Source organism: Rousettus aegyptiacus, unplaced genomic scaffold, assembly GCF_014176215.1.
Source record: "Rousettus aegyptiacus isolate mRouAeg1 unplaced genomic scaffold, mRouAeg1.p scaffold_m13_p_7, whole genome shotgun sequence".
NCBI lineage: Eukaryota > Metazoa > Chordata > Mammalia > Chiroptera > Pteropodidae > Rousettus > Rousettus aegyptiacus.
Genome location: NW_023416310.1, coordinates 60,719,796 through 60,734,068, shown reverse-complemented (window position 1 = coordinate 60,734,068; position 14,273 = coordinate 60,719,796). Strand labels below are relative to the sequence as shown.

Below are 14,273 nucleotides of genomic sequence, written 5' to 3'. Positions count from 1 at the left end.
AAGCCAGAGTATGACGCACTTGGCTCCTAAGAAGCAGGAGTGCTCTCTCCAGTCTAGTTAGAGTTTTGAAGAATATGTAGAAATCAGTCAGTTGAATGTTAAATGCCATTTTAGGAAAATTTGAAGCAAAGTATGTATGTGGGAAAGAAGGTCAAGGTGGAAGGCCTGATACACGTAATTGTCTTTGATATTTGGTCTCCAGTCTTTGGCAAACAGGCCAGCAATAGTAAGTTCTTTGTAAACAATGAGCGATTAAATGCATGTATAACTTAAAGGAAAGTTTTGAAGTATAAAAGTCACATGATCGGCCTTTTTTAAATTTAATGTCAGCTAAGTGTGGAAGCTCTTGTAAATTTAAGCAAAGACAATCACAATCTCTTTTGTGTCACTAGGGACTAGGACATAGTAGGGGTTCAATAAATATTTGATGAATAATTATCACTGTTTTAATAACCTCATAGCCCCTAACCTCCATGTGGCACATGGCCTTCCAATTTCCAACTAAGAGGACCTGAAACATATCTCTCAGTACTAGAGGTATAAAGAAAAGAGACAAACAACAAAAATAACAACAGCTTATTATTCATATAGATTACGTAGTTCTTTCTCATAAATTATCACCTATGATTGTCTGAAGGAATCTCTGACTCAGATTGCATAGATTGTCTGGCATCCATCTTATAGATGAGAAAATAGAGCATCTGGAATTTGTGTTTGGCTCCATATCACAGAGCTGGGAAATGAGAAGACCAAAAATTAATCTATTTTTTTTTTCTGTTTTGTATCTCAGGTTCTAACTGAGGAATTCCCCTTCCACTCGAAGACTCAGGGATTCCCCCACTCCAAGACTCTTGTATGGTTGTTGTGGCTATGGAAGGAATTTCCAGTATGTGCCAACGAGCCTAAGTCGGTGGTCAGAACTGGAGGGAGGAAAGCTGCAGGGAGGAAGTAAAACAAAGCCAATAGGTGGGACCAACAAGTTTAATTATCTATCATCTGATCTCAGGGATCAAGAACCTTGATCCTTAATCAAGGATCAAGGAAGGTTCAAAGCACAGGGTAAAATTCAGAGATAAAATGCTAGAGAACATAGCAATAACATACAAAGAACTGAAACTGGAGTGGAGGTGTGTCATAAGTCACATGAGAAGGTAACAGGGAAAGGTTATAGAGTTCTAACTAAGATCCAGCTGAGCTACAGGAGAGATGGGTGATAACAAAGTTGACCTTTTTTTTTTTCATAAAAAGATCAGTATGGCTCAATAGGTATCGTTAAGACTTTAAGAGATAGAGGTAAAAGGAAATATCAAAGAAAGGAGATAAGAAAGAAGCAGTTTGTGTCAAGAATGAGGCGAGACTCATTCTAATAATATAATCATAAATGATTCTAGTAAGAAAGAAAGATGCTAATGGGGCTGCCCAGGATATTCTTTGTTTTGTTCAGATGTGAACCAGTAATGAGCAAAACATGGAAGAAGAAACATCTAGTGTAAACCCATATGACTAGTGTCAGCAAGTCCTACAGAGAACTAAGGCATGAAAAAAAATGGCCGAGAACACTAAAAAAGACTTTTAAAGGTATGAGTGAAGCGAGGAAAAGAACAAAGAAACGTAGTCTGTGAAGAGCAGGTATTATAATATTATTCTCTAATTTCATCAAGCTGTTGTCCCACCAGGCAATGCCATCAGTCCAAGGAGCATAATGTACATTGCATTATTCTGTGGGAATGGTGCTCCCTGGAATTGGGCAACATTAGGAAGGTCCTACCTGAGCTTCTCCTACCTGGTGTGGGAGGACTCTTCGCATCTACATCTTGAGCTTGTCCTCCCTGATCAACTTGAAGTTTTCATTTCTGTCTAAATGACTCATTGTATTCATATCTATGTATGTCACCTCTTATCACCCCTAGTGGAATTAACTGCTATTTTCTCCAACTTGGTAAATGCTGTGAGTATATTTTGAGCCACAAAGACTCAAAATATGATAGATATCTCTGTCACACATCTCGCTCCCTTGAGAAAAAGAATTTAGTCTTTTATTTTATTTCTTGAAAAATCACTGGCATCCACCATATTCTTTCTGTTCCCACTGCTAGGTTCCTGGGTCAGAATCACACTTGTAAAGTTGAGCCGCTCCAATAGGGACCTAATAATCGTACCGCATAACCAAACTTTGATCTGTATCCCCAGCTCTGCCATATCTACAACACTTGAGAACGCTCTGCCGCCACAATGCTGAGCTGCTCACCATTCATGGAATGCCCCCTGCATGTTTCTGTCTCCATTGTCCATCGCACACTTCCATGAGAAGTGCAGCTGCACAGTCTCTTGTTCTCATCATCAACACCCGACAACTTTCCATTTACACATAAATGTTGTGCTAATATTTATTTTTTTAGTGGGAAAAAGGTACATTACAGAGATTATATACTAATGAGCAAGACGTCAAGCCCTAGTCAGAGTCTTGAATGAATTAATAAACAGATGGTTTATGAACACTTTAAAAATGGAAAGTTGGTTAATATCGCCCATCTTGCATTCACTAACAGCAATCATGTCAGTCTTCTCATTTCCTTTCATGATACAATGATTAGACCAAAGGCTCAGAGAAATGCAGTAGACACACTATATTTTCACTATAGTGAGTCATTCAGAAAATATTTTCATGAACTCCTTGTCAAACAAAATGGATATTCATGTGCTGAATAATTCAGCCTTTGGGTGCCTTTTTTAGTTAATCAAATAGCAATATGCCTCCCCACATTGTAGATTAATGGACCATATGTAATTAGAGGGATCAATCTAAGGACAACAACTGAAAACTGTCTTCAATGCCAGGCTGTTCAGTATTTTGATTAAGTGCTTGAGTAAAGACACATCATACAAACATTTCATCTACAAGTCTCATAATCTAGAAGTGATTGCTAATATGCTGGATTTCAAAATCAGAATTTCAATCTCTTGACATATATAGAATGATGAGCTAAAACCAACATATTATAGTTTAATTGGCGTAAATTACAATCATAAACATAGGTCACAAATTCTACTCTATTAGCACAAAATACTACTGGTCTGACCGCAGTTTTTGTGAAAATGACCTACTGGACAACTTAGAGTGAATTGATCATGTAGTGAACTGTCCCAAAACTAAGACAAGCACAGACTGCATTTATACACTGTTCAGAACAAGGAAAACAGTAATTTCTCTGTTTTCAGTATTGGTTAGACATGTGGATTATAGGCTTGAACAGATGAGAGAAAGTTTCCCAGGAGAGTTCTGAAATTTAACAGTGAGAACAATCAAATAGGCCAAGGTATCAACCTGGGAAACAGTTTTCAAAAAACAAAGCTAAATGATCTTTGCATCTTCCCTACTTGGAATCACATTAGTCTTTGGGCTAGCCAATCTCGTCATTGTCACCAACTGTTCATGTCACTAAGATCACATAGTGCCATCCAGTGCCAGTTACCATGAGAACTAAGCCAAAAGGAAATGAGAAGAAGAAGTGACAAGTCTATGTGCGAAAATTCCATGGAACACAGGACTCAGAAACAGCCTGGTAGTCACTTCGGCATTGTGGTGAGCAAATGTGGCACATGAGTGAGACTGTTTCAAACCACCAATGGAAAAGTTACTCACAACACAAATCTTACTGACAGGAGATCATCAAGTCTTTCCAACTGACCTTTGTCATAATGTTGCCCATGGCAAATATTTTCTTAGCTAAAGAACATAAAATTCCCATTCATTAAATGTAATTATCATTTACTTTAGATGAAATTTCTTTATGCCAAGACTATTTATTGACTATATTTTTAAAAATTAGGAAAATATAGAGAAAATATTATTAGAATAAAGATAGATTATTCACTTTAATTTCAACTTCTCAGACATTCAGTATGTCAATTAGAATCTCCAAGCCTAAATTTTTTGATGATTCTATTAAACATATTTTGGAAACTTCCAGAGACTCCATTCCATGGATTTATTTCAGCAGGTACATGCCTGGTAATCAGTTTCATCTAAATTCAATAACACCATGTTTTTGGCTTCTGTGTTCTGAGATGTCTTCAGTGTTAACCACCCACCACCTGAGTACCTGGGGTTGACATGAAGGAAAGGAATATCGGGTACTATTTCCTGCCTAATTCATCACTTTTGGTAATGTGCTCTTTCCATGAAGACTACAAGTTTCCAGATTACTGCATGGTGTGTGTGTGTGTGTGTGTGTGTGTGTGTGTGTGTGTGTGTGTGAGAGAGAGAGAGAGAGAGAACGTGTGCATGTACACACACACATGCAAATCATGAAACAAAACCTGAACCATGACCCCTTGAATCTGTATCAGAAGATTCAATTTTAACAATAGCCATTATTTGCTTACTTTAGGAAAGATGTGTGTTCACCATTAAATACATCTCAACATTTACAGTCAAAGCCCCAAAGAAATGAAATAAAGATTACTTTTGTAAATGTCATACAGCTTTAGGGTTTAGTTTATAAGAGCAATATATGCAGAAAATTGGCAACTACTCTATGGCTTGTGCTTATCTGAAAGCTTACATTTCAGGGATACTATCGTTGAAAATGCATTTTCATCTGAAATGACTGAGGGCAAGCCTGCTTTCCTGGGCTCAGAACAGCCTACCTCGACATAGCAAGACATCTGTCATCCCCAACTACAAATACTTTTGGACCAAGGAAAGTTTTGTTCTTGAGAGAATTGAAAATCATGACCAGAACCATTGAGTCTTCTTACTAACCCCACTTTAGAGTTTATGGAATTAATGCATTTCTTAAAAGCCACTGGTTAAACAGGGGCCACCTTTTCAACTTCAATTAGTGACATTTAAAAATGTTATTTTTTTACCTTAACAAACATATACTTTGAAGTCAAATTTACAGTTTTACATATCTTTTAAGGTAAAAAGTACTAGACTTTAAACAATTATTGCAAGTGAAGAAAGCAATTGAATTCTTTGCCTTGATTCTGCTATGTAGGGGCCAACAGACAGAGGGCTATGTTAGAGGGGATGCTTATGCAGCATAGCTGTTAGCACCTGGTATAATTATAAAATACAATGAAAACGTGAAGTGTTTTTGTTATGCTTACTCACATGTGGTTCTGAACTCAAAGTGGTTATGAAATTGGCCTTTTCTTGGCCTCTGCCCCCTTTTTCACACTCCCTCCTCACTTGTCACTCAGGGCCACCCCGTGTTTGTCTGAACTGTCCTTCCAGATTTGTTCACTTAGGAAAGTATTCTAGTCTCTTATTTCTTTCAGTAACCCTTCAAGTCTTCCTTGTTGGGTGTTCCCTTCCCCTTAGCAATGCCCATTGTTTTTTAAAGCCAGTAAAAGTGAATTAATTCAGCTTTCTGCATTAACAGATATTGTAAGTTTATGTCTTACCTCACATGTAATACACTTGAATTGCATAAAATTTTCTGGCACTATCAAAAGAATGGTTTTAATAACTAGACTATCAGTCTCTGTGGCTATCTAGAGGAAAGATCACTTTAGAAAGTTCGGTCTTGTCTGTAGCACAATGTCAGCCTTTAGAAAGCTCTCAACATCAAATTTTCAAACTCACATTGCTATAAAGTACCAGTGGAGATATTGCTATAACAATAGTACTCATGCATCAATTTTGGAAAAGTCATTCTTACCTGGTACCAGGTCATCTCTGGACTCTGCGCATCATTTTGGCAGCCAAGACTGGGGCAATAAATGGAGTCAGTGCTACCAAGAAGAAGATATCGCTTATGTGGTGCACAGCTTATGCCGGATGTGTTTGTCTTGGGCTTAACTTCTAAGATCATCTTAGCACAACAGGCCTTGTCCCAGGGCCTCCTAGAAGAGTCAACAAGGTCCTGTGAACATAGATATATGTCCAAATCATACAGAATTTTGGAATGTTTTCAGGTAGGAATGCATTTGGGACATACCTAATCCTGGGTGTACAAATATATGACCCAGTATTGTTCACCTCCATGGCCAAAAAACGTAGGGTGTTCTGATCAAGGATGAAGTGAGAATGATTTTTAGGAATTTCCCTTAACATATCTCCATTTGGGGGTTGTAGGTACCACTGGACATCAGATAGGTCCTCGCTGCCACTGCAGGGCAGGTGTTCAGTTCCTTGGGTTGGTGAGAGTAGATTTCTCTGGTAGAAATGGGATTTCTGTGGCTCTGGCAAATCACAAAATAAGATGAACTCTTCCTCACTCCTCACAGAATATGTCCAAAGAAGTTTTTTAGTGGAGCAATCTGAAAAGACCAATAAACAGAGTGACACAGGAACACATAAGAAGATGAAACTAACTTATGCTTGCAAAGAGTAGGTGTGTGTCTTTCCTCTTCACTGATCCTATTTTGTAGAGAAGAAATTTACATTCTAAATCCCTCCCAGTGGACTTCAGCTTCTTCCTAGGAACAGCAGTTTCCTGTTAGAGATGGCCAAACCACGCCCATTGCCCTTAGGCTGCTCCCACTGAACACCTGTGACAACTGGGTTCCCCATGGATACCTACTATCAGCAGAAAGCTGCTCACCCCAGTAATTTCTCCTCTTACACCCACATTAACAGTAGGAAGGAAATATTTTGTATTAATAGGTCATGTAGTTGACATATCAGATTATCTGTCACTTTAAACTTCGACAAGACTCGCAATGTTAATAGGAAAAGTGAAAATCCCTACCTGAAATATTAAGTCCTTTAATTCTCTCTCCCATGACAAGCCAAAGAAATATGCATCCTAAACAAAGCATTGTTCTCCCCAGGTCCTATCATCACTTCGGCAAATCTGTTCTGTTGCCAGAGTGGGGTAAATTGTGGTTTAGGGCTCCACCCTGAGACTCCTCTTCATTTCTGAAAATCAAGAAATGGGAAATGGAGAAATCGGAACTTGCCATCAAAATGCAAGTCACACAGGAAGCTTTGAAAGGGCAGGTTCTCCCAAATGAGCCTTCGCATGTCCACATTTGAATGGTGTCTTCAGTAGTGTGCAGCAGTCTCTTTGAGTGTGTCATTTCCTACACATCTGAAGGAGGGAGAATACCTCGAGCTCATGGTATCACTCAGACTTATGCACCATATAATGTGTTCTTTTTACTCCATTTCTTATCAGATTTTTTTTTTTAATGCTCTACCTAGTATGTGTATTTTGATGACTTATTTGGAAAGAATTAAATAAAAGTTTTCCTGAAAAAAAAAACACACACAATAACACAAGTTGAATGGAAATGTCAAATTCTCCACATTTGCACATTTGGAAAAGCTAGTGATAGAGCTCATATGACTAAAATCCTAGCTGGCTGCACATTAGAGAATAGCAGAGGCTTCACTCTGTGCTTCAAGTTAAAAAGGGAAAGTTCTTGCTGGATGGCACTGCTGCCATCCCTCTGAAATATAAAGGAGGGAGCAGCCAGCTCAAGAGAAGATCAGAGCCCAAGCTGCATTCCTCGTGCTTTTGTTCCCCTTATTGATAAGGTGGTCGTTGGAATTTTCAAACCATTTACAAGAGATAAAAGATAAAAATATTGACAAGGTACCCTAGTTAATTCCAGCTGCCATAAAAGAATACCAAAGATTGGATGGTTTATAAACAACAGAAATTTATTTCTCACAGTTCTAGAAACTGGGAAGTCCAAGTTCAAGGAATTTGCATGGTCGTATTCTGGTAAAGGTCCTCCACCTGGTTCATAGCCAGTGCCTTCTGCCTACTTGGTAGAATATGTTAGAGGTCATTCTGGACTCTCTGTTTAAAGATCACTAATTCCATTCATGAAGGTTCCACCCTTTTTATACCTTATAAGAACCTTTTTAAGGCCCAATCTCCTAATATCATCACTAGAGGTGTCATTTATGAGAATTAGGATTTCAACATATGAATTTGGAGGCAGAGACACAGGTATTCAGATCATAGCAGTGGATAATATTTGCTTTATTTTAATTTTTTAATTAAATAAAATTTATAAAAACAAAAAAGAAAAGTAATTTTTTTATGTGACAGTTTTGTCTGTGCCTCTGAGAGTTCTAAACTATTATCACTAACATAAAAATAACCTGTGTATTATTCTTGGGGTTATATGAATAAGGTAATTCGACCCCTGAACTTTAGCTGAAATTTTCTCCTAAAATACTCTTATACTGTTTTAGGCTCTTTGGGGATAGTCGTGGGGTGGGAACAAAATAAATGATACAGCCACTGTCCTCAAGGGTCTGACACAGTGTGAAGAACAATGTCAAAGAAAAAATTACGTTGATAGTTACTGAAACAGCAAGGAAGACTTTGTTTAAGACATTGCAATAGGGAAGAGAGATCAAGCTCAACTCAGAATGAAACAGGACAGTGAGGATTTACAGCCAACAAGCAGGGTGAGGAGATCAGGAGATGGAAAATTACTACAAGGGAATTCTTATTAACTTGACCTAACAAGATTATTTCTGAAAACAAGTCGAGGACTCAGATATTAAGGCTGATCAAATATCAAGAATGGGAAAGTGGCTTAGCAGAAATCTTTGCTATGACTGGGCTGGGAAGACCAAAGATAGGACTAGGGTAAATGTCAAGGAGATCGTCAAGTTAAGGAGAGATTTTCAGGTGATCCTGACTAAAATTTGGTCAAGGAGAGAGTCTTTGTCAATATGAACATGCAAATAAATAATTCCAGGAAGGAAGGAAGGAAGGAAGGAAGGAAGGAAGGAAGGAAGGAAGGAAGGAAGGAAGGAAGGAAGGAAGGAAATAAGTTACACTAAATATCATATGTCCACTCTGAAAGTTCCTTTTAAAAACCTTTCCCTACAATGTGTCTGTTTTTTAGGCAGCTGACAGAATCAGTCAGTCTCTCTCTTTCCACATATAACCAGCTATTCAAGTTCCTCTCCTCACTCCATCCTGCACTCACTTGTCATTCCTGAAATTCTCCTTCCACCCACAACTTCCCCAAAACATTACTTTCAAAGTGTCTCCATCTTTTCTCATAAAGAAAACTTGGCTTTCCTCATCTTATAAAATTCTCTATTCTCAACCAGTCCCCAACACACACACACACACACACACACACACACACACACACACATCCCATGTCTCCAACATCTTCAGATGTGGGCGGGGGCCTTTAATATTTATAAATTAGTTATCAGTAATTAACATTTCTCTAGCAGAATCATTGATGTTGAGGTGTCTTTGGGGATCTAATTGGAGCAGTCCATGAACAGCAGGGTGGGACCCTAAGTGGGCAGCACGGGGGAGTGTCCAAGCCAGAGAAGTCTGTAAGCTTCGAGGGAGGGCAGACAGGCTTCCCTGAGGAACACTGGCCTGGTAGGGTGGGTCAGGGCCAAGGAAATATTAGAAAGGGTAAACTAAAAAGGGAGAAAAGAAATGGGACATAGATAGAGATCACTCTGACACTAAGCACAGACAAAGTTTGGAGGAAAGACTAGGTGCAAAGTCAAAAGCTACAGAGGAATCAGGCTCGAAAAAGACTAAAAAATGTCCATTATGTTTGGCCTCCAGTGGGATGAGATGATGGAGAGCTGTGCTGTGATGAAGGAATAGGGAAAGGAATGCAGGCAGCAGGGACCAGACACGCCTTCCGCAAACTGCACTATGCAGAAGAGCCAGGGTAGGTGTTTGCTCATTTGTTGAGGAAGGGGGAATTTTGACACGATTCCACCAAGAGGGGAATGAGTTAATGGGGTAGCAGGTCAAATACAAGTGAAAGTGAGGAGAGTTCATGGACCAATTTCTCCGAGGAGGCAGGAAGAGATGCAACCCTCAAAACCAAAGGGAGATTTTTCTCTCACAGGAGGCGAGCAGAGCCACTCAGAGTGGGCAGGGCTATCCAGACCAGTCTGCCCAGGTCCGGCCAGAAGTGCAGGATGTACTCCCTTGGCTTCTGACTGCTGAGAGTAGGGAGTGCTGCAACAAAGAAGCTAGTGAGATGAAGGAAGGCCTCAAAGTGTTCCAGGGACAAGGACTAGAGTCACTGCATTATTTATCCCCGTTGGTGACAAACAGTAGCTTTCCTTTATAAGGACTATGGTTTAGGAACGAGGCAGGAGAAAGCTACCACCTTTCAAGATGTGGTCTGCCCTTACCCGCCTCCTTCCTTTTGCCCACAAAGCCCCTAAATGAACAAGCTTCCCATCTCCAGGCAATGGAGGCACCTTCTTAAAAAGCAAGCCTGAGGAGACTGTCACTTCCATGTTAATAGCTTCACCGGCCCCACTGCCCATGAGATAAAGAATCAATTTTCAAGCACCATGTATAAAACCCTGTATGACCTGATTTGGCCCTCTTGTATCTTACCTTGGATTTCCTCCCAAGAAAGAATTTCCCTGACCTCCTGCATAAAGAAACCTATCCCTCACTCCTGACCATTGCACCAGCCAGCAATCATCTCTCATATTACTCATTTTATGACTTTGTCTTACTTTGTCTTAGGACACATTGTTTGAAAATATCTTGTTTTAAAAACTTCTCTCCCAACTAGAATCTAAGCTTATGCCAGCAGAAATTGCATCTCTTTTTCAGCCTGCATGCTTTCTCTAAAAATAGTGCCTAACAAAGGCTCAGTAACTCCTCGTTCACGATTTATCCTCACCACAGTGTAATCATTATTTCATGTACCGTGTTCTCCCTCTAGAGTTCCTTGGTAGCAGGGATCTTATCTCCAAATCCCAGGACAAAGTTTTATGCCTAAGTCATCATCGCTTCTGTTTTCAAATGCAAAACACTTGAGGAGGAGTCAGAACAAATGCATATCAATCTAGGTTTTAACTATTAACTTGCTATGTGACTCTAGTTAAGACAGCCTCTCTCTGCACTCCAGTTTTCTTATCTGCAAAATGAATTATTTGGATGTATCAGTAGTTCCTCCATCTTAGAGCTAGGGGATCATCAGAACTTTTGGGGATTCAGCCAGGATATCTATCTATCTATCTATCTATCTATCTATCTATCTATCTATCTATCTATTTTAAAGTTCCCTGACTTGGGGACAATGGGATTTCATGATTGCTAAGGCCATCTCAACTCTAACATTCTGTGATTCCGTGGTCTAATGTCTGAGCCTATAGTAAATTGGTTATTGTGACACCCCACAGTCTCAAGCCCTCAGGGATTCCCATTCCAGCACTCAGGGGACAGATACTCTCTCCATGATGCACTCGCCTACTGGCCTAGGACCTCAGGCTGCCTGGGGCTGTTTCCAGAATACAGCTTTGTCTCTGGGACAGTGTTTCTCAGATTATCTTGATTATAAGAATCACCTGGAACACTTGTTACAAATGTAGATTTCTGAGCTTTCCAAATTATATTAAATCAGATTTTCGAGGAGAAGAACATCAGAATTTTTATTATAAATGAGTGTCAGTGTGATCCCTGTGACCCAGGAAGCATCCTTGAAAAGGATGCTTGTCCTCAGGGACAAAGATAGAGCTTGGAGACATGGGTGCATTATGAGCTATAGTGGCTGTTGCCAGCACTGCTAGCAACGAAACAGCACAAGAACAAGTCCATTCTGAAAACTCCTTTTATGTGGGACACACAACTGATGTTTTTTTGTCAACATCTACCTCTTTAAGACCATTTAATGTCTATGAATTGCTTTCATCCCTCCATCACTAAAATGCTTCCATGAATACTGAGGAATACAGCAAGAGGCAGAGTATGTCAGTTATCCAGCATCGAGTAACTGAACCCAAACCAGGCTTCAGACTCTCTGTTCATGGGAGTAAACTGATGGACAGGTGGCACTGAATATAGTGGCCCCTGCTCTCTCATTTACTTTCTGATCATACTCTAGAAGACAACTATTGTCTTCCCATTTTTCTGAGAGACATTTTTCTGAGAGACAACCAAGACTCACATTGTCTGCGGTAGTGGTTCCCCTTATTAATAATAATTTATAATAATAATAATAATAATAATATTTACATTTCATATGTAATAGAATAGGAATTTTCATATAGATATAGAGGGTCTTGAAAACTCTGATTTTCCCATCACCACATACCATCACCTCATAGAAAGAGACCAGAGCCCAACAGGGTGACTTCAGGTGTCTGAAGAGTCTCTTCTCCAAAATATTTTTTCATACATCTTTTTTGGAACCATATTTCTTCTGTCAGAGATTGAGAATTAGTCTCCTCAGTTGGTCAAGGCTACGACTTCAACTATCTTTGATTGATAACAAACTAAAAATTTTGCTGATCAAAATTTTGGGTGAGAAAAGGGGAAAGAGAAGAAAATGTTAGAGAAGGCCGGTGTCAAATTTCACAACCTTCTAGAGTTCCTCTACTCTTCACCTTTCTCACAAAATGCTCAAATCACCATAAATAGGTTTATTTTCTAACTACCAGTTTTTTGTAAAGATTCAAGATACATAGAGATGTAAATTCTATTAGTTAGATAGCACATCTATTATTACAAAATATTTTATGAAAAGGAATTGTGTTAGCAATTCATTTTAAAAATTGTTTAAGCTCCTTTCTCAGCTTACATTTTCTGGTTAAGAAATCTAGTAGAAAAAAAAATGTACTGTTGTCTTACCTTTATTTCCTGTTCTTAACACATAAAAAAAGAGGAAGGAACTTCAAGTCATTTCAGTGACTGCTGGCTTTTCTAGCTGAAGAAGAACACGTAAGAATATCCATTTTCAAAGAGTTCTACTATATCTCTTCCTAGCCAGAGAGATAACTGGAGAAGATACAACAGCCATTTAATTCTCACAAGTTTGGAAATAATGAGTTATACCCAGAGAAAAAAGAAAACCTTTAGTATTTTCTAAGCGACCACTGGCATGATCAAAACCATGGTCACAACAGAGGGAAATCAAGTTAACTACCTCTATCGGTAGAGAGAAATGCCCTGAAGATGAAGCATCTAAAACTGTTTGACCCACCTCCTCAACTAGGTAAGGCTTGTGGTTAGGTTTAGTTGAAAAGTGAGTAAGCCTATTTCCTTTACGGGAATTTCCTGTAAAAACTATTAGCACTCAACTCAATTTCTCAACTGTGGTATTTTTCTTTTTCTTTTCTTTTCTTTTTTTCTTTTGTCTTGTAAAACTAACAGGCCCCCGCCACTAATGTGTAATCTTGAAGATATAAGCTAAAGATTTTCTAATTCTGAAAAAGAGGACAATATTTCTCTGACCACTTATATGAAGCAAGAACTTATTGATCCAGAGAAAGAAATAGATTTAAAGTCTAAAATCACATTTTTTAACTATTTATTAAGAGAAATCCTCAAAACATAAAATATTATTTAGAACAACACTCTTCTTTTGATAGAACATTTTAAATCACTTAATAAGAACCTTATAACACTTAGGTCACACTGATCAGAAAGTGCTTTATCTAGAAAGCATCTTAGTTAAGTCTAGATAACACCCTCCCTCATAAGTCTCATATTCTAATAAAGATAAGGCTGATTCATCTGAGAATATCAAAGTGCCAGGGCTATGTCTACATATAACTAGAGGACAGCATAAAATACAAATGAAGACTGAGTTTACTTTGAGATGAAGGCAAAATAAAGGTTTAGCCGAGGTGAGGTTAGGAGGATAAAAGAGGGAATTAACAATTATAGCTAGAAATGAGCCCGAAGTGTATCCAGTGCCACTGGTCATAAGTCTGTCTACAATTCTAGGCAGATGTGAGGTTTTTTCAGGCCTGTTTTAAGAGAATCATAGGGAGCAGCTGAAAGGATATTCCAGCATGAGAAGCTCCAGTCTCACAGTATCATGTAGGAGCATCACAGTGATAAAAATAAAGGCAGCAAACTTGGGGGCTTGGGTAGAGATATGACTAGAAGGAAAAGGCTAAACATAAAGATTATTTATGACAAGTACTCAAAAACTGTTGAGTTGTACCGATGGCAGTGAATTGGGCTGTAGGATCTATCCTTCTGAAGTTTCAGAGATTCTGAAGCCAACCTTGAAAATGAATCTAAAGCTAATTAGAGAGGTGTTTTCTAAAGTGAATTTGATCACTGGAGTAGAATTTGAAGGTCTGCAGGAGATGGAATAAGCATTGTGGAGATAGTCTCCAAAAAGGTCTGCTATCACTTCCTCTGGCCCCCTTCATGTGCATTCTGCTTTTAATTCCATTTTTCCTGTCCTTGAACCTAGGCTGAGTATGACTTGTGTTAACCAATAGAATGCAGTAAAAGCTATGTTGTGCCAGCTCCAGACCTAGTTTCTAAAAGATCTTCAGCTTCCACATCCTTTCTCTTGGAAGCCAGACACAACACAAGAAGCCGAAT

At 38.8% G+C, this 14,273-nt stretch overlaps 1 protein-coding gene across 3 annotated transcripts in view; it reads right to left on the bottom strand.

Annotated features, from left to right (window-relative positions):
* The window catches only part of LOC107498110 (interleukin 18 receptor accessory protein), a 29,642-nt gene extending 16,727 nt beyond the window's left edge, over positions 1-12,915 (bottom strand). The window contains exons 1-4 of one of the 3 annotated variants that reach the window (XM_016120790.2): positions 12,561-12,915; positions 6,702-6,871; positions 5,949-6,270; positions 5,670-5,853 (exon numbers count right to left, since the gene is read on the bottom strand). In XM_016120790.2, the coding sequence (XP_015976276.2) occupies positions 5,670-5,853; positions 5,949-6,270; positions 6,702-6,771 (576 nt within the window). In that variant the 5' untranslated portion in view covers positions 6,772-6,871; positions 12,561-12,915. Of the gene's footprint in view, positions 1-5,669; positions 5,874-5,948; positions 6,271-6,701; positions 6,872-12,560 lie in introns of those variants that run through there. The other 2 variants (XM_036224842.1, XM_036224843.1) reach the window with 2 other exon arrangements.
* Positions 12,916-14,273: the final 1,358 nt, after the last annotated feature.